Here is a 20,014-nt window from a genome sequence, read left to right on the forward strand (position 1 = left end):
TCTTTCCAATTATCTCGAAGGTCAAAATGAGGGTGAGGAGGAAGGAGCTGTGCTCATTTGTAACTCATTCTTCCTAACAAGCCATTGGAAACGTGGGCTTCATCATTTTTGTTACTTTCATCTTTGTTATCAGATTCAACAAGTTGACACTGGGATGACGACATCAAACTAGGATGGGCAGGGAATTAAAGAAATATACGCAACAATCTCATAATCCACGTTGAATGGCATGGAAGCCATCTCCTAGAAGGCACTGACAGCTCTTTTGTATAACCCCCTTTCTTTTTATGAAAAAAGATTGTTGTCAAAAAATCATGGAGCAGATCAAATTATTTAAGATAGAAAACATTTTCTATTAATTGAAGTTAATTCAATATCAGCCCTTGCAGCATGCTGGAACAATCAATTTGTAGCCACTTAAGAGAACAGAAGATATTGAGAAAGAGTTTATTAGACCAGGCCAATTTAATTTTCTTCTATCAGGGAAGGCAGGCAATACCGTAGAATATGAAAGCAGCTTTCAGAAAGCCCTGATTCTGTGTGATCCTCCCCATAGCTGGGGCACAGATTCTGCAAAGGAAAAGCTTGGAGATCACTCACCCTGGAAGAAAGTGAACTTCCTGTCTGCTAGCAGTCAGCCCCGAGATTCATAGGACTTTAGCTACTGATCATTTCAATGATCATAGCAAAGAAAAAATGAGATTGGGCTTAATTGTATGAGGGACCCCAAATAGGCACACAATAATCAGAGAAACAGAAACAGTGGGCAAATCCGGGTGAGACTGGACAAAATATGCTATTAGGGCCAGAGCTTCATGACCCTGGAGTCAAGAGAATGGTTATGGCTTGGGGAGCTGTGGTTGGGGATATGGTTCAGGGAGGCAGACAGGGAGAGAGAAATGCAGGTGATCTCACTACAAGTACTAACTAATGGTGGAGATCTGGAAACATGCAAATAACTGATACAGTTTCCCCTTTGATCTCTGCCTGGTGTGAAGATGCTCCATCACGCAGAATGCATAAGGGTAGAGGAGGAGAAAGGAGGAGGAGGAGGAGGAGGAGGAGAAGGAGGAGGCGGCGTCCACAAAGCCAGGTCTTCTTTACCCTGTGGCTGACGGCAAACATCATTCTGGTTTATCCCTCTCCTTTAAGAGGATTGTGCGGAGGAATGAGAGGACTCAGAAAAGAACAACGAAATGAACAAAGGGGACTAGAAAATCTAAATTGGCTTGTCACAGTGGCTCATGCCTGTAATCCTAGCACCTTGGGAGATCAAAGTGGGAGAATCACTTGAACCAGGAGTTTGAGGCTGCAGTGAGCTATGATCTGACCACTGCATTCCAGCCTTGGGGAGACAGCAAGACCCTGTCTCTAAAAACACTCTAAACAGAAGCAGGGCTTCCTCATCGTGAGAAAGGAGGTGGAGATGAGCTATGAACTGCCTGTGAGCATTCCGTGCTGTTATTTGGAGAACAAACAGCTGGTCATTGCCTCTTTGGAAGACTGGAAATGAGGACTGGTACTGTTTGCAGAACATTCCATCGGGAGGGTACCTTGCTGGACCATCTTGATGGAGCATTTGAATCGCTCTCTCGGAAAACTCTTCAAACAACAAGGATGAGGTTCCTTTCACTTGAGTTTGCTGAAGGTTAGGAAATGAATTTGTTATTCCTTAAAGATTTCATGTTATTCAATACACTTAATACACGTGTTGTATATCCCTCTGTAGTTTATGCTCTACTGGCTGAGAGTAAAAGAAATAAAAGCAACATCCCCCATCCCTTAGATCAGTATTACCAGTGTAGAAGAAAACTTGAAATCATTTCTTTCTAGACCAGAAGTTGCACCCACAGTTCCCCCCAATGACCACTAGGTGGTGCTCACGTTCCAGTCCTCCTTCCATGTCCAGCCTGCCAAGGTAGTGAAGTTGAAATGAAGTCAGTTCAAGTCCATTTTCGCAGCTCTATTAAATCTCCTGGAAGGAAGGGAAGCACCTCAAGGCAGGCAGCCTACTGAAGGCGGCTTCAGCCGCTGCTGTCACGGGGCAAGGTGGTGTTCCAGGGGCAGGTCCTGCCTGGTGCTCTGTCCTGTGGTCAACACTCAGTCCTCACGATGAGTTGCACTTGACTCAGCTTCTTCCCCATCAGATTTGTGAAAGCAAGCCATGGGTAAGCAGCTCTTCTCTCTGTGCCCTGTTGGTTCTGTTTGGGGGCCAGGCACTGTGATAGCCCAGAGACCACCAAGGGTGATCCTGATAGCTGGGTCTCAGATCTGCTGAGCACCAGCTGGTCAGGGGGCCTCTGCCCTCTGACCCACATGTGCTTCATCCAAAGTCACCCTTGGCTTCACCCTAAGGTTTCCACGTGTTCTGCCGCTGAGCGAAATGTTAAACAGGAATGAATTTGAAAAAAGCACTCATTTCCTCCAGGCTTCAGAGAAACGGCTGGGTACCATGGAAACCGGCATTTCATTCCTGGTGTCTGCTCCAGAATTCTTCCAAGCAAGACCGGCTTACAGCAGGCTGGCGAATCCCTGGATATCAGAACAACCCAGATAGCTGCCAAGGGAATGGAGTGCTCAACATGGAGAAGCAGGGGAGGAAGAGCCAGGAGCCCCTGGTATATGCGGGAGAAAAGAGGCTGGCTGAGCTGGGAGGCAGGTGGCTGTCTCAACATCGCCATGTCAGCCCCTGGGTTTGCTTACTGTAAATTGTAACCATGAAGCAGGAGAGGCCGCACTGCTGAAGCCAAGACTTCATAGCATGTATTGTAATCACTGGCACCATGAGAATTTTAAGCAGTGAAAATAATAGGAGAAAATCAACATCATCATTTTCTTTCAAGAGACTGAAACCTGACACTCTTTCCTTCCTTGCTGTAAAGAAAACAGTCCCCCGTAGATTTTTCCCACTCAACATCACGGGAATTCCCTTGAGTGGGTGCAGTTCTCACTTCTTCAGCTCTCGGGTGGGGGTACAGACAGCTTAGCTAAGGCCATGGTGATTTCAACTGAGGAGAGGGATCCGATGGAATACATTGCAAAGCTGGCTGTTAGGCACCAATATCGCTTATATTTCAAAGTTAAGCAGGAATTCCCACTTCAGGATATCTTGTAGGCTGGCTTGATTGATGAAGGCTGTGGTTGCAGGAGGGCAGGGAATAAATGACCTAAGGGCAGGGCTTTAGCAGAGCTAATCATGTTGTATAAATACATAAAGGCAGGCTACAGGGAAGAAAAAAGGATAAGTACTGAGGATAAAGGAGACGGGGGTAGTTCAACCAAAAAGACTATGTTTGCTAGGCAGGGAAAACCGAAATTAAACACGTAGCTAAAGTTTCCAAGTTGTTCTTGTTAGAGATGAGAGGCTCCTCTCTGGAGTCTCCAGGCCAGTGGACGCACTTCTCTGTTCAAGCAGCAAATGCGAGTGTAACCGGTCTCCTAGTTTACCCAGTGTCATTAAAGCAGGCCTTTCCTTCCTCCTGTCGACAGCAGGCGACCTTTGTAAGACCATAGTTGATTTGTTTAAGGATCTTAAAATTCTGTCAAAGTCAGAATTCAAAGTGAGGATCTTCTAGCTACCATAGTTATTCCGACTTTGCCAGAAAGAGAGCTGAAATGTAATGAAGGCACAATGAGCTGAAGGACCTCAAGTTTTCTAGTATGAGAATTTCTTAAAGAACTGAAAGTAGATCTACCCTTCGATCCAGCAATCCCACTGCTGGGTATCTACCCAGAAGAAAAGAAATCATTCTATCAAAAAGACACCTGCGTGAGTACGTTTATCACGGCGCAATTCACAGTTGCAAAGATATGAAACCAACCTGAGTGTTCATCAGCTGATGAGTGGATAAGGAAAATGTGGTTATATACACCATGGAATACCACTGAGCCACATAAAGAAACTAAATAATGTCTTTTGCAGCAACTTGGATGGAGCTGGAGGCCATTATTCTAAGTGAAGTAACCCAGGAACGGAAAATCAAATACCGTATGTTCTCACTTACAAGTGGGAGTTAAGCTTTGTGTATGCGAAGACATACACAGTGGTATTATGGACTTTGGAGACTTAGAAGAGGGGGTGGGAGGAGGGACAAGGGATTAAAAAAACTACGTATTGAGTATAATGTACACTACTCGGGTGAAGGGCATGCTAAAATTTGAGACTTCACCACTATATAATTCATCCATGTAACCAAAAACCACATGTACCTCAAAAACCATTGAAATAAAAAAAATAAGAACCCTAAGTTTTCTAAATTGGAGAGAGAAAAGCTTAATTCCCATGAAAAATGTGTGCAGGAGGGGAGGGTGATGGGTCAGAGGAACAGGGCCTTGGAGGCCAGCCAGCTGCCGGTGAAGGACAGCCTTCCACACGACCTCTGAGATGTCTTTTCTCTCACAGAAAGGGCAAGATACAATCATTTCCAGATTATTTCAGATTAGTTATTTTAATGAAAAAATTCTAGCAGGGGGGTGGCTGAAGCTGTTCCCTTCTGCCGAAAAACTAGACCGCAAAGTTAGTGAAGGTGACGCTCATCTCTAACAGGGGGAGTGGGCGGTGGGGTAAGGATGATTTTAAAGACTGTAAGAGGAGGATTTTACTGGAGGGAAAGTCCAAATTCTATATTGGGGCAGTAGAGCTGCACCATGTCAGACGCCTGCTCTGGCAAACTCGAGGTATTACCAGTCCCTGACCTTGGGTGAACCATTTAAGCACCGGAGCCCTGGTGATGCCATCTCTAAGGTGGGATTCAACAAATAGCTTTCGTGCATAGTCACAAGTATTAAACTAAAATGTCATTATCAGTAGATCCAACACAGTCCCCTCTTGAGGATCAAGTCTATACTTGTTAAAAATTAAAATTAATAACATAAAAAGTGTAGTTCCTTAGTTCCACTAGTTGTCTGTCAGTAGCCACGTGTGACTAGTGACTACCACCTTGGACAGCACAGATTGCAGGCCATTTCTATCACCATGTAAATTCTGCTAGAAGTGCTGGGCACCTGTGGCAGGTGAGTCAGCTGAGCTCTCTCATATCCTCCTGGGTTCCATCCACTTGGGGCCATGACAATGAATGTCCCAAGGAAGGAAGGAGATGTGTTGGCATGAAGGAACCTCGCTGCTGTGCCAGTGCTCGGGCTGCCCTGAAGAGCCCCAAACTGCTGCCAAGGGCTCACCTGGCCCATCAGCAGACAGGCAGCACTTGTGAATTTGGAGTTTCAAGCCAGTCCACCTTACCTGGGACCTGTCCCATAGGCCTATCTGCTTCCCCTGGGGGCTGCCCTCCTCTCCACATTCACAATCCCCCTCCTCCAGAAGAGAGGAAGGGTAAAAATAAAGTATTTCTTTTAGAGCAGCTGTTAGACTGCCTATGTAATGAATCATTTGCATTTATGTAAATTATCTGATTATGTAAATTACAGTAACATTTCAATACAAAAAACTGTCGGCCTGCTGGAATTTGGAGAAAAGAGAGGACTGGGAGGCCGGACATACCCGCAGTTGAAGTGCTCACTGGGGGCAGAGGAGAAGCAGCGACGAATCTGCAATGACTTGCACTTGGCTGTTGGGTGGATGGGCACAAGGCAGGGCTCTAAAGAATCTAGAACTCTTTCAGGACTTAAAAGGTGATGTCTGTCTTGCAAAAAGAGACTGAAGGCATTGGGGGAGCCTCCTCAATGCTTTCAGAGCCACTGTCCAGCCTCTCCACGGCTGGCCAGATGTTTCAAAGTATGGAATGTCACCGGGGCTAAGGGAACGTTGACTGGGGAGGGGGAAGGGCCCCGAGAAGCACACATTTTATGTTTTTGAAATTATAATTGCTTTGGACACTGACTAAATTCATTTCTTTTGCTTCTCCTTCAAACAAACAAACTAGAAAATAGCACAGAGGAAAGTTTAGGTGAAACACCCGAACAGGGAAGTGGATCGCCCTGCGTCTCCATCTGAATGAACTGTGGTGAGCTCTGCCAGTTTTGGAATGCACGTGCGCTTCCTGCTCCTGTGGTTTTGCTTGTCGGCCCCGCCCATGTCCCGCCCGCATCGGCTGACATTTCAGCCATTTTGAATCCAGGTCATAAGGACTCTATTAGCACTTTCCTGGCCTCCTCCGAACCCTCAGCCCCTCAGCAGCCATCAGCATCTCTGGAGAAGTCGCGGTGCCTCTCTGTGGGTCTCCAGGCCCCACGGTTTGTCTCCAGGGCTCCTCTGCTGAGGTCTGAAGAACCCCTTGGTGGGCATGTACACAGAACAGCATCTGGTCCTGCTGAATCCTGACTTGCCCTCTGGGTGAAGGAGCTCTTTATTGCACAACCTCAGGACACTGACAGTTACGCCTTCTGAACATTTCAGTACTGTATAGTAGGGAGGAGGGTTTGAAAACACCCGAATAGTTGAATGCATTGTTTGGGAAGGTTGGTAATTATTTGGTAGGTAGCAGAAAGGGCCTTTAAATAAAGGAATTTCAAGTGCTCGTTGCAGAGTCCTATAGAGAAGCTTAGTATTACCTAAGGGAAACTGGAGGAAAAATGATTTTGTTACCATGATATTAGGGGAAATAGAAAGAGGAAAATAAGAAAAAAGACACAGAGTGTGTGTGAGCCGTAGCCTCTGGCTGGGGGCATGGAATAGATGTGGAGACATTGTGAGAGGTACTTTGTGAACTGCAGCACTTTTGGGTGTGAAACTCTGTTTTAACCCTCATGGACATTTTCAAATCTCATGTAAAAATGACCTTGGGAGTCTGGCCACCACTTAACAAGAGTTAAGAGTCTACTCAGACTAGCAATAGTCAGAAATCCCGGCAACTAAACTTACTTAGGCTGCTATGATTCCTTTCCTTTGGGAATCTCAAAACTGACTCTAGAAATTGTCATTTCTATGCCAGAGATGAATACCCCAAGGAAACAGTTTCCAGCCATATTTAAAGTTGTGTTTCTCAAGATGCAGTGTGGTGCTACTGGCATCAGAATCACCTGCGGTTGAGGGAAGATGTTGGTTAAAATGCAATTTCCCAGGTCCTAACCAAGAGGCTGTTGAACTAAGTAGGCATCCTGGGTGTTTCCAGTGCAGACTGAAGTTGGAGGAACATCAGTTAAAGTAAAAAGAACCAAGACCTAACCTTGAGAACTCAAACTTTATCTTTCCTATTTCTTCTTAACAGTGGAGAGATGTAGTTTTTCTCAAATCACAAAACTCTAGCCTTGACACCTGGTCTGTAAATGTACAGTCCACATCTTCAGGTAACAGCAAAGAATCATTTGCTTGTGTGGCTTGTTGCTGTCTGAATGAAATATGGAGCTGTCCTGGCAGCCTGCGTGTTCAGCTAGCTCAGCTCTGGGGTTTATACACTGCACCCCGAGGACAGATGATTGCTTTGCCCAAAGACCAGACTCGGTGAGGGAGTTACTCAAAGCCCAAAGAAGAAAAACCTCTTTACTTCTTCACACGTCATTAACAACAATTATATTCATTTTATCTTGGCTATATCCAGATACACTGAACAGAAGACAAGTGATTTCGCACATAGTCCAGTTAGTGTCTATGCGGAAAACAGGGAAAGAAGCCAACACCAGCAGAACTGCTGTTGGGAATGTGTGGTTAAGTCTGTGCTCCCAGGAGATCCGAATCTGCTCCGTTCCGTTCCACCACCTTGTTTTCATGAGCACAGTCATCTCCTTCTGGAATTCAGCAAAGTAGAGGGCTGTGTTCATTGACACTGTTCCCTAACCATGTCTTTTTTAAAAAAATAATTTTCAAAAATCATCCCAACATCCCGTAATGGCAGAAGAGCAGAGGGCACGCAGTCATTGTGGGTTTGTGCATAGAAGGATGAAGCTCACTGGAAGGGGTATTAGAGAAGTCTGGGAAGAGTCCTTGGGTTCCAGGGGATCATACCCTTTTCACGGGTAATAACTGAGAACAAGAACATAGTTCATGTATGTCCTTAAATCTCCTAACCACAAGTGTAAAAGATGAAGCATGTCTTCAGTTCCAGCATGACATTCCGAACCCCTCTGCTCTGTGGGGTGGGTTCCAACCCTCCCAGTGATAAAGGGCCCCTGGAATTAGGGGAGCATGGCAGGTCCAGTTCCCTTCCTGTTTTAATCTGGGGACGCTGGAGGACAAGGTTGAGAGCACATTTTAAGGGAACATTGACCTCCTGGCAAACCTTGTGATGGTTTGTAAACTCAAGATTTTCAATGTCAGAAACTGCTGGTCACTGAAGTACCTGTCTGGTTCCTCAGGGAAAATCTCACATCAACCCTCATGTTCATTTTATTTATATAAAGATTTACAATAAAATAATCTACTGTTAAGAGCTTCGTCAAACAAGTGAGTAGACCCTTTAGTTGATCCATCCCCATTGTGTAGGTAAGAAAACTGAAACCTAGATTGATTGATTTCTCCAAGGTCATGAGAGCCAGTGAAGGCTGCATTAGTCAGGGCTCTTCAGAGACACCGAACCAACAATATATATAATGGATATTTGCTGTGAGGGATTGGCTCACAGTACCATGGAGGCTGAGATGTCTCACGATCTTCCATCTACAAAGCCTGTGGTGTAGTGCAAGTTTAAGCCTGAAAGCCTGAGAACCAGGGAAGCCAGGACTGTAGGTCCCAGTTTGAATCCAAAGGCCCAAGAACCTGAAGCACTGATGTCACTGATGTCTGAGGACAGGAGAAGATTCATAGCCCAGCTCAAGCAGAAAGGGCACATTCACCCTTCTTCTGCCTTTTTGTTTTATTTGGGCCCTCAGTGAATTGAATCATGCTCATCCACCGTAGGGAGGGTGATCTTTTAGGATTCAGACACTGATCTCTTCTGAAAAGCACTCTCACAGACAGCCAGAAATACGTTCACCAGCCCATCTGGACACAACTTAGCCCAGTCAAGTTGACACATAAAGTTAACCATGATGGTAAAGGGGCAAGCAGAACTAGGAGTCAGATCTCCCGACTCCTATTTCAATCTTCTTTCCAATTTTTCACCCTTTTTGTGGACAGCCCAGCTTGCCACGCTAAAGAGTATGATTTTTTCCCCATAGACGACACAGAGCCACTGAGCAGTTGAACAAGGGATAGAAGCATTTGCAGGGGTTCTTTGTGGAGACGCCAGTTGGATGGCCGTGAGGACTGGCTGGGGGTAGAGAGAAGCGGGGAGTAAGCGGTGGAGATGCACTGCACGGAAACACTGACCCGCCATGAACTGCAGCAGCTGCTGTGTCAGGCCTGCAATGCAGAGAGCCTCAGCTGAAGTCAGTTCTGGAGGAATGCACTGGGGAGATTGTGGTAAGCTGAAATCCACAGAACAACTAAGCCACATGGGTATGCTGGGAGTTGAGGGAAAGGTCAGTTTAATCTCATTCCCAGTTTGTGGCTAAGATAGGAACGGGGACTGAAATATATGGAAAGGCAAGTCCTGGGGAAAACATCAAAAGTCTATTTAGGGGCCGGGTGCGGTGGCTCACACCTGTAAATCCAGCAGTTTGGGAGGCTGAGGCGGGCAGATCGCTTGAGGTCAGGAGTTGGAGACTGGCCCGGCCAACATGGTGAAACCCCATCTCTACTAAAATACAAAAATTAGCCAGGCATGGTGGTGCATGCCTGTAGTCCCAGGTACTCGGGAGGCTGAGGCAGGAGAATCACTTGGACCTGGGAGGCAGAGTTGCAGTGAGCCAAGATCATGCCACTGCACTCCAGCCTGGGCAACAGAGCAAGACTCCATCTCAAAAAAAAAAAAAAGGAAGGATTCTATTTAGGGACGTGTTGAGTTGGGGCATGGAGATGTCTAGTAGAGAGTTCTTTATCCACCATGGGACCTCAGGGAGGTGTCACTGCTAAGTAGCTGAGTATACGGGTGTTGGTGTTGGCACAAAGGTGGCCACGGTAATGGGCTCTGTGGGAGGGCAGGGAGTCCTGGCAGAGCATACAGAGTGAGAAGGGGGAGAAGTGATGTCCAAAGCTAGGGATGCCAATGAAGTGACAGAAGAGCCATGCTCAGCAGGGTCTCAAGAGAACGGCCATGGACTCTCACAGACCCAGATAACCCAAGTCTAAATGCCAGTTCTGACCAGCAATTGGTCAGGCTGAGTTCTGGGTGATCAAAGTAGCTGAAAGAAAGAAATCTGCCTCCAAGCAAAGACATGCATCACGCACTCGCCACCGGTGACCTCTAGTGAACTCCACGTGGAGGAGCCGCACACCACCCCTGGTGCTTAAAAGAGCACTGATGGGAGCTGAAATGGCCAGAGCGACTCACCACGATGAGCGCGATCACAGACAGCGTGTAGTAAATCGAATCCCTCAGCAGGCACCAGGAGGAAAGAGCCACAACCTGCAGGAGAAGGGAAACAAAGTCAAACAGGATATAGACTGTACAAATGAGACGGCGGGACTCCTGCAGGCTCAGCCAGCTTCCTGTCTAGGCACCCTGTCCTGCACCCAATCCATCTGCCAATCAATAGGAATTTATTCAAGTATTTAGGCATATTAGTCTGGATCTTCTGAGAGGCAGACATGAAGATGGACTTAAACCTGCAACAATTTTGTTAGGGGGAAAGAGCCGGTGATAGAAAATGGGGCATCGGGGGAGCTGGACATGCAGCCTGTCCACCTGTGATGCGTGTCTGATCCCCGCAAAGAAGACAGGGATGGTTGAGTGCACTGTCCCAGCTGCCAGGCAGTCTGAGGAAGGTGCAGCGAGGCCCAGGGAATCCTTAATGCAAAGTTGCCTATCAGAGGAGACTCACGTGCCCCAGGAACAGGCCTGCCTTGACATCCATAACGTCAAGGGGATAGGAGGAGCAATCCTAACCTGTGCCTTTGTCATGACTCTAGCGTCTGCTGCAGCCTGTCCTGCCCCGTGGAGTGAGCAACCTGTGCTGGGCTGCCGCTGCCGTCCTTCAGAAGGGGTGTGGACAAGCTTGTCTCTGCCAGACCTTCTTCCCTCATCTCTATTGTATGCCTGGTCTTGCTGGCATTTGACCCCTGGTTTAATCAGAATCTTTGAAAGATTGATTTGCACACTGATCCAGGGGAAAATGTTCTTGGCATTTGGAGATGTCCCTTTTTAAAGAGATGCTGGCTCTGCTGAGACGAGGCTGATAGGCACATTGCTGGAGGCTAAAGCAGCCTTGCCCTGCAAGAGGAGGGGGCTGCCAGGTCCAAAGGAGGGCAGAGGAGCCAGGGCTAGAAGTGGTGGGGAGAGAGCTCTGGATGTCAGGTTCAGGCTTCTGTTCTGGAGAAAGAATTATTTCTCCCTGGAAAGTTCTTCAAAGTCTCTTATTAAGGAATATTTAGTATTCTTCTGTCTTTACAGTGTAGGTTCACTTTGGCAGACCTTACGAATAAGTCTGGGAGAGTTCACACACCTTGTCCCAAGGGCTGTCACTGGCAAGTCCCTTTCCCTTCCCTAGAAGAGTACCGACTACCCCATAGGCACAGGATGTTTGCCTGACTACCTTTGCCCTTGGCCTAGTAAGTGAAAAAAGAGACAGCACAAGTCAACACTCTCAGCAGGGGTAATGACAGGCACACGCTACACCAAACACAGTGGGAAAAAGGAACCCCAGGGACGTGCAGTCCCTGAGCCTCTACCCTCCTTGACTGCTGTGCAAGTCTGTAAAGATCAGACCAAGTCAAACTGGAGGTTTTCTGGATTCAAATAACATGAAAGGCATGACTTACATAGGACCATAAATGAATAACGAGGGCAGTCTCTTTCCATTAACGCATTCCCCACTTCTTATATGAACACTTAGTTATTTCCTGTAGCTAATTTTGCCTTATTAGGTGAAGCATTTGCCGATCTAAGTCATACATGACAGGGTTGTCAAGAAGAGAACTCACATCAGAAAAATCACGTTAGAATAAATATAAAGTATTCTTTACCCTTTTATCATTCTCTGTCAGTACCGTAAACTCTTAGAATCTGTGGTCATCACTCACCATTTATGCAATAGATTAAATTGGACTAAATTGTTCATTTTCCAGCAGGTCATAAAAGGTTGTATTTATTCACTTCATTATAATCAGACAAATGGGCTAAAAACATGTGGCAAATATCCATTTTGAATTTCTTTAACACATTACTTGGGCTTTTAGTTAACAACGGCAGATTGAACACATACCATTACCATTCTTGTTATACCATAACGAGATAATACTAAAGGGTTTTTTGCAAACAGGTCATAAACCCACAATGCAAAAGGAACAGAGGAGCTGATCAGAGCAACAAAATTTTGGAAGCTGGAAAGCAGAAGAATAGTTGGGAATGTTCTAAAAGTTAGAATAAAGATGGACCTGAAAACAGAACAATCAAAAGACTGTTTAAGAATTTATTCTCCAAACCTCCTTCCTTACTTCATACAGCCCAGTTAATGCTCATTCTTTACCTTAATAGAAAATAAGAGATCCAGTATTTGAAGAATTGAAGTTCCAGAAAACAGAGAACACAGAGGGAGGAAATGATCAAATAAATAATTCAGAAACCATTCCAGAAGTTAAGGACATGCATTTTCATAGCAAAAGGGTCCTCTGAGTTTATCTCACTGAGTGCACAATAAACAAAACAAGACGTACATCGAGGCAGATAATCATAAATCTTCAGAACACTGGGACAAATAACAGACCCTAGAAATTACCAGACAGAGGAAAGCAGGTTTATATACAAAAAATAAAAACTAGAGTGACATTTTGTACTCAACAAAGACATGGAAAGCTAGCAAAAAATGGAGTAATGCTCTCAAAATTAGAAAGGAAAACAACTGCATTTCTATGCCCAATCAAATTATTAAAAATGAGAAAAGAATAAAAATAAAATTTTAGTTGTCTCAGAAAATTTGCCTCCTATGTGTCCTTTCTGAAAAAGCTACTGGAGAATGTACTCCACCAAAATAAGGGAGTAAAGCACTTGTTACATATAATTATGTTACAATAAAACATAATACCAAGCAACCAGAATCTATGATGATAATTAAAGGGGATTTCTAGAATGACAGTGAAGGGAGAATTTAGAAGGATGATAAAAGGAAATTCCAAAATGAAATTTTTACAGCAGGCTTAGAGAACAACCTAGCCAGATTGGAGTGACTCAGAAGACTACAGAAAAAATGTTGCCAGAAGGACAAAATTGATGGAGCAGTTGATAATTTTGAATCTACAGAAAGAAGATTAGAGAACTCTAAGAAGAGAACATAAAAAACTAAGCAAGCAAACAATAAAAAAGACAATTATAAGCCACAAGGTAAACATAGGACTGTGCCCCAAAGAAGATGAACCATTGTATATTAATGGCTCAACTATGAAGAGTGGTCATAAAGTGATTATAAACTAAGCAGAATATTTTCTAACCAAACTTATAACTCTTTAGGGGAAGATGGGGGCTGGGTAGTGAGATGGGTGAGGCTAAAAGAGATGCAAACCCTCCTCTTCTATACTGTGAAATAAATGGAGAATGCCTGTAACCGAAAAAAATCAAGTAGCTGCCATCTAAGTAGGTTATTTAGAGATACTGAGCAAATATCAGGAACAGGAACTAATGGAAAGTAGTTACCTTAGAAGAGTGGGGAAATGGTGATGGTGGGACTGGAGGATGGCTGTTTTCCATAATAAGCTTTCTAGAATGGGTTGCCTCTTTAAGCTCTGTGCCCATATAACTTTAATAAAAATAAAGATAGGAAAGCATATCACAAATTATCCACTTAGTTTTACTTCTGCAAGAAATATATCTTGTACTAGGTCTAGATGTCAAATGTGGGTGGATAGTGATATCCTTTTTCTTCTTTATAAATAGAATAGTTTTCAATGTTTGGATTGTAATCAAGTTTCAGCCCCATATTCAGAGCAAAATCTTTTTTTTTTTTTTTTTTTTTTTTTTTTGCATAGAGGTGACAAACTGGAGCACAGGTAAGAAGGCATCAAACCAAAGAATTCTTTCCACACTCTAGAAGGAATTTAGAAAGGCATACACACCCAAATAATTCACAATTCTATGGTACTTACAGTGAGAACTGTGATCATGAACTCATGTCCACCTCTGACTTACCTTTCTGACACCACCACTCACCACAAAAGCAATATTTATCTGACCCTTCCTGCAAAGAAGAAGGTTTAGAAGGGTTCTGTATCCTTGCAGAGGCCAATACCATTTGACTTACCCTCACTTCCTAGCAACCTGGGCTTGATGAATTTGAGTACTAAGCCAGGTTGGTAATACTAGCAGTGGGAAAGAGTTTGGGATTTGAATCCAGGAAGCCTGGGCCTTGGGTCCCTGTTCCCAGACACTATACTACAATGCTTCACTACAGGCAAAGGTGAAAAGCAGGCACCCACTTGCGATTGCCTCCCATGGGGATTTTCCTTTCTCCCTCACTGTAGCCATTAAAACAAGTATAATAGAAATTGTAGCCAAAAAAGAGAATAGTTGAAGGCTGAGAGACAAAAAAAATAAATAAATAAAAAACAAAAAACAAAAACCAGTGACCACAGCTACATTTTAAAATAAACTGCTTTCAAGAGAATCGAGGTAAGTGATCAAAGCAAAAAAATAGTTACTATAAAGACTGTAGATAGGAATGTAGATATGGAAAGGATATATTCTAGATATGGATATATTCTAGGAGGAAGAGAATCAGTTAAATAAACACTGAAACTACCTGTCCATTTGACCTGTTTAATTTACAAAAATAAAACACCACTACAGCTCATTGTGGGTTGAGTGTTTCACTGTTTCACAAACATGAATACCCTGGTCTTCTGGACTCCATATGGTTCCCTTTGCCTCTCAGTGAAGGATCACTTATCTCTAGATGAAGGCCAGAAGCCATGTGGCTCAGCCCTGAACACATCTCCTGGCAGAGGGAGACATGTTAGCATCTCTGCATCAAAGAGATGCATCTGTTGGCAGGTGTCCCCCAAGCCACAGCAGGCTGATGAGAAGACAGGTCACCTTCTGTAGCCCTTTGCAAAATGATTGCATGGAAGAAAGACAAATCACTCTGGCAAAGAGACCAGATTAGAGGTCCCAGGAGAAAACCAACAGTGAGTAATTCTGTCCTTGACCTCACTGATCAATAACATAGATGGTGCAGATTACAGGAGTCCATCCACTCCTCCACAGATTCAGCCAGAGGCTCTGTTTTCCCCCTATAGTTCTAGGAATCCCACCCAGCTGGAATTTCATCCTGATATTTCTTTTTCTATTTATGGAATGCATTTCACACATTCTCCATTGAACATGCAGCTTCAGTTTGCTTCTTACACTTTCATTTAGTTTCAGAGTGGCATAATGCAAAAAATAATTCACACTTTCAAAACAACACATTCTCTTCTGAAATTCTGGCTGCCTCTAAGAGGTTAAAAGTAATTGTTTATGATAAAACCATACACTTTTTGGGTACAGATATGCATTGTGAATCTATATACAGCTATTTGTATATATGATAATACACATATAGTATATATGAGGATAGACTGTGTATCTGTAATATGATACAATATTTATGATAACTTTTCCTGATGAACAATATCACCTGACACTGCAGGAACCTTTTAAAAGGCACAAATACTCTCAATTGGTGAGTACTTGCTCTTAAAAAAAAACAGTTGAAGCAAACAAAACAACGTAATCGTTAACATAACATAAAACATAAAACTGTTACTGTCTATGAGAAATGTTGTTATTTCACACACATTTCATGGAAAAGGGATTTGAGAAATCATAACATGAGTTTTGTTCCAAGCTTTTGAGCTGACACAATTTCTACAGCCAATTCTCATCTCGGGGAACACAGCCACCTGATCTGCAGTGAGGATGGGGCTCTGGGGTGTCCGTGAAACCACCTAAGGACACTAAGTGGTGCTGAAGTTCAGACAGGCCTGATGTGGGTTTTTCCTCCCACAGGGAAACCTCAGTGCTACTGTCTGCTCATGAAGTACACTTTTAAAAAACTTCTATGCTGGGAAAAATCACTGAAATACAAATGACTCTTGTTTTCTAGAAGTTCACTATCGAAAATGGACAGTAATAATTGAGCTATGTAAAAAGACAATAACATGCTTTTGCAAAATACAGTGAACTGCTGCTTATTAATCTTCCCAACCAGGCACACAAATAAATTCACATTTTTAATTTAATTTTTTAAAGAAAACTCATTTTGAGTTCTAGTTTTATGTAAGAAAAACAAATGACAAATAAACAAGCTTCTAGTGGAGACAGATTTAAATAAAAATAAGGCCACATCAGGACAGTGCAGACATAGAATAATCTCTTGAGTGTTCTTCATTGATCTTGCTGAACAATAACCACAGATGCTCATAATGACCTGGAGATGCCTCGGGACTCAGACATGCCTTCTCAATCATCCACAAAATTATGTGCAGTTTTCATGTTAAGTGTAAGTTATTTCCTGCTAGGCCTTCAAAATTTGGTAGTTCAGAGTGTTCCCCTACACATCAGAATTCACAGGAAGTCAGCTCTGCTGTAGGGAAGAAAATTCTGGACTTGACGACACAGGGCTGTTCCCTGCAGTGCCCCTGGCTCCCTTCGCCCATTCTGGGTACCGGGTGTAAGGACATCTACATTCACTGCCAGGCATTGATGTGCCAGCACCTGGCACAGCATTTGGCAGTACTAGGTACTTGATACAAATTTGTTGAATAAATGTAGGGCATTTAGGGTAATTTAATTTAACCAAATATATTAGCTTGAATTCACCCAGAAACAGACCCAGATTTGAATGCAAATAGTTTATCTGGGGAGGTGATTCTAGGATAATTGTTAGGAGAGTGGGAAGTGAGGCAGGTGGTGGAAGGAAGGTAATAACCAAGTCATGGCAGTGGGCAACTGGGGCTCCATCTTAGTGGGGACCCTGGGAGACCACATGGATGGAACATGCCTCTGAGAGGAGAGGGAGCCAGGGTATTGATCCACCCACTCCCATTGGTCATTGGTTGAGAGCTGCACCTAGGAGTGTAAATTCTCTGGCACTTCCTATCCCCAGGGCAGAAATTATGGGCTTTTGTGACCGAGAGGAGCCCCCAGACAAAGAAATGCAGGTTTTGACTATTGGAAGTTAGGCCAGTGGGAACTGAACTGGTAAGGGTGAGAGGCCACGGGTGGGGCATGAGCACTGTCTACTGTAGCCAAAAACATGGACTTACACAGTAATCCAATATTCAGAGAAAGCATAAACACAAACACACACACACAGACACACACACAGAGAATTTTGTAATTTTTAAAGTACAACCCAATCACGTTTGTATAAGACTCAAAAGCAGTCCACACTAATTCATGTCATTTTAAGTCAGGAGTAGTGTTCCCCTGGAGGCAAGGCTAGTATCTGAAAGAGGCCACGAGGGGCTCTCAGAGGCCATGACTGTTCTTCCTCTTGATCAGGGTGCTGGTTACCGGGTGTACCCACTTTGTGAAATGCCATGGAGCTGGATTAGGACAGGTGCACTTTCTTAAGTGTATGTGGTGCTTCAACAAAAACGCTATTCAAACAAAACACAAATGCAATTACAATGTTAACTGTTATTGTTAATATTACACATTAATTTTAATAGTAATTACTCCATCACAACGTGGGGTTGGCTTATTAGAAAAGTTGCCAGCTAAAATACAGGAAGCCCAGCAAAATCAGAATTTCAGGAAAATACCAAGTCATTTTTTAATACAAATAAAAAAATAACTTGGATATTTGAGATAAGCACATCTCAAATATCACATGGAACATACAGTATACTAAAAATAGTATAGTTGCTTATCTAAAATTAAAATTTAATGTAATATACTGTATTCTGGTTTGCTAAATCTAGTAACCATACTTATTAGATTTTGGATGTTCATTAAAATAACGATTTTGACTTTCTTTAGATAAGCACAAGATTGGAAGTTTAGTGATTTTGAACTAAATATTCTTAGGACAAAGGGCAAGTTGAACCTGTTCTACGTTGCCTATTTATCTTATGCTGGATATTAACCACTATTTTTTTTTTTTTTTTTGAGACAGGGTCTTACTCTCATTGCCTAGGCTGGAGTGCAGTGATGCAGTCTCGGCTCACTGCAGCCTCAACTTCCCAATCTCAGGTAATCCTCCCATCTCAGTCTCCCAGGTAGCTGAGACTATAGGCACATGCCACCATGCCCAGCTGATTTTTTGTATTTTTAGTAGAGATGGAGTTTTACCATGTTGCCCAGGCTGATCTGGAATTCCTGGGCTCAAGCAATCCATCTGCTTTGGCCTCTCACAGTGTTGGGATTACAGGTGTGAGCCACTGTCCTCGGCCTTAGCCCCTATTTTATTTTGGTTGTTTGGCCTGATTAGAATTTTTTCTTTGTTTCTTGTTAGTTGAAATAGTTGCTAAAGTGCACATTGCATTTTTTTTTTTTTAAGGAGGGACGTCCACAACATCAAGACTTTTGGTTTCTCTTGGAAAAATCTGAAGACCAGGCAACTTATGTCACTGTGGAGCTGCTCAGCGGTGCCTGCTTTAGATGGGATGTGCGTTCATCTGCTTGCATGGGTCACCCACCTCTTCATTGCCCCCAACTCCTAAGACCAAGAGTCAGATGCCATATACTACTTATTGTCCTTAGACCCAACCACTCCGCTTATTTATTCTATACAGCTGAGGCTTGCAGGAATATGCATTTGTGATCCCTGATCTAAAACAATTATATTAATTAGCATCAACAATGCTGAACACAATCAGTTGCCATCTCCTCCACATTTGACATGGTGCTCTGGGGTTCTTAAACATTTTCTGTGCTATGCACCCCTTGACGCTCTGTGGATCCCTTTGCAGAATAGTGTGTTAAAAGGCATAAAATAAATAACAGAATTACTAGGAAACTGATTTATTGAAATCTAGTTATCAAAACATTGAAAAATAGAGATTCATTAATATATGTGTTTCCTTATTAACAAGAGCCAGTACATTTCTTTATTTTATTTTATTTTACTTTATTTTATTTAATTTATTTATTTTTTTTGAGACGGAGTCTTGCTCTGTCGCCCGGGCTGGAGTGCAGTGGCCGGATCTCAGTTCAGATCTCAGTTCACTGCAAGCTCCGCCTCCCGGGTTTACGCCATTCTCCTGCCTCAGCCTCCGGAGTAGCTGGGACTACAGGCACCCGCCACCTCGCCCGGCTAGTTTTTTGTATTTTTAGTAGAAACGGGGTTTCACCGTGTTAGCCAGGATGGTCTCGATCTCCTGACCTTGTGATCTGCCCATCTCGGCCTCCCAAAGTGCTGGGATTACAGGCTTGAGCCACCGCGCCCAGCCACATTTCTTTATTATAAGAAGAGTTAGTCATTCACTCCGAAGTAGTGACGAATGAGAAGAGCTCTGAGATAACTGCGGTGACTGTAATCCAGCACGTGATTGCTCACATTTCTATCGGAGACAACATCACAGATACAGCTGATGTGACTATGGTTGTTGCCTCACGTATAATGAGACCAAATGCTAGATAAAACTGCTTGGTGAAAATAAAGATGTATATATTTTTTCTCATTCATGCTCAGCCACCCCCTAATCTAGTTTTCAGAGATGGAAGCCCTGAGGTACTACTCCTTTTTAGTTCCTGGCATTTGGTCATCTAATTGTCCTCTGGAGAAGGGGACAGGAGGAAATGGGCTCTCAGCCCATTCTGGCTATGTTGATACAAATTCAGGTGGAGGAGGTTAAACTAATGGCAAAAACACTGTTTGGGGTTATCTGTAGATTTTGATTAAGAGTGCTGTCTGTTAAATTCATTATCATAGAGAGAAACCTGGTTATATTTACAGTTTTGCAGGAAGAATTAAAGTGGCTCACAATATTAATTCTGTTACCTCAGACTGGTGAGTGCGGAACTGGAGTCATTTCTGTGAGGACTGAATAGACACTCTCCCCACAGCTAAGTGTGTGCCTCCTGCTGCTTATCCCAAAACACATGGGCACAGTGGTGTCGGCATCGCCCGGGAGCTGGTTAGAAAAGCAACTCTTAGGCCTCCCTCCAGA

The 20,014-nt window shown here is 43.6% G+C and overlaps 1 protein-coding gene across 4 annotated transcripts in view; it reads right to left on the reverse strand.

Annotated features, from left to right (window-relative positions):
- Positions 1-20,014, reverse strand: part of SLC24A3 (solute carrier family 24 member 3) — a 503,791-nt gene that overhangs the window by 58,262 nt on the left and 425,515 nt on the right. For all 4 annotated transcript variants that reach the window (XM_065522715.1, XM_005568241.5, XM_015457749.4 and 1 more), the window contains exon 7: positions 10,263-10,337. In XM_065522715.1, the coding sequence (XP_065378787.1) occupies positions 10,263-10,337 (75 nt within the window). The remainder of the gene's footprint in view (positions 1-10,262; positions 10,338-20,014) is intronic.

This window comes from Macaca fascicularis, chromosome 10 (assembly GCF_037993035.2).
Source record: "Macaca fascicularis isolate 582-1 chromosome 10, T2T-MFA8v1.1".
In the NCBI taxonomy this organism is placed as follows: Eukaryota; Metazoa; Chordata; class Mammalia; order Primates; family Cercopithecidae; genus Macaca; species Macaca fascicularis.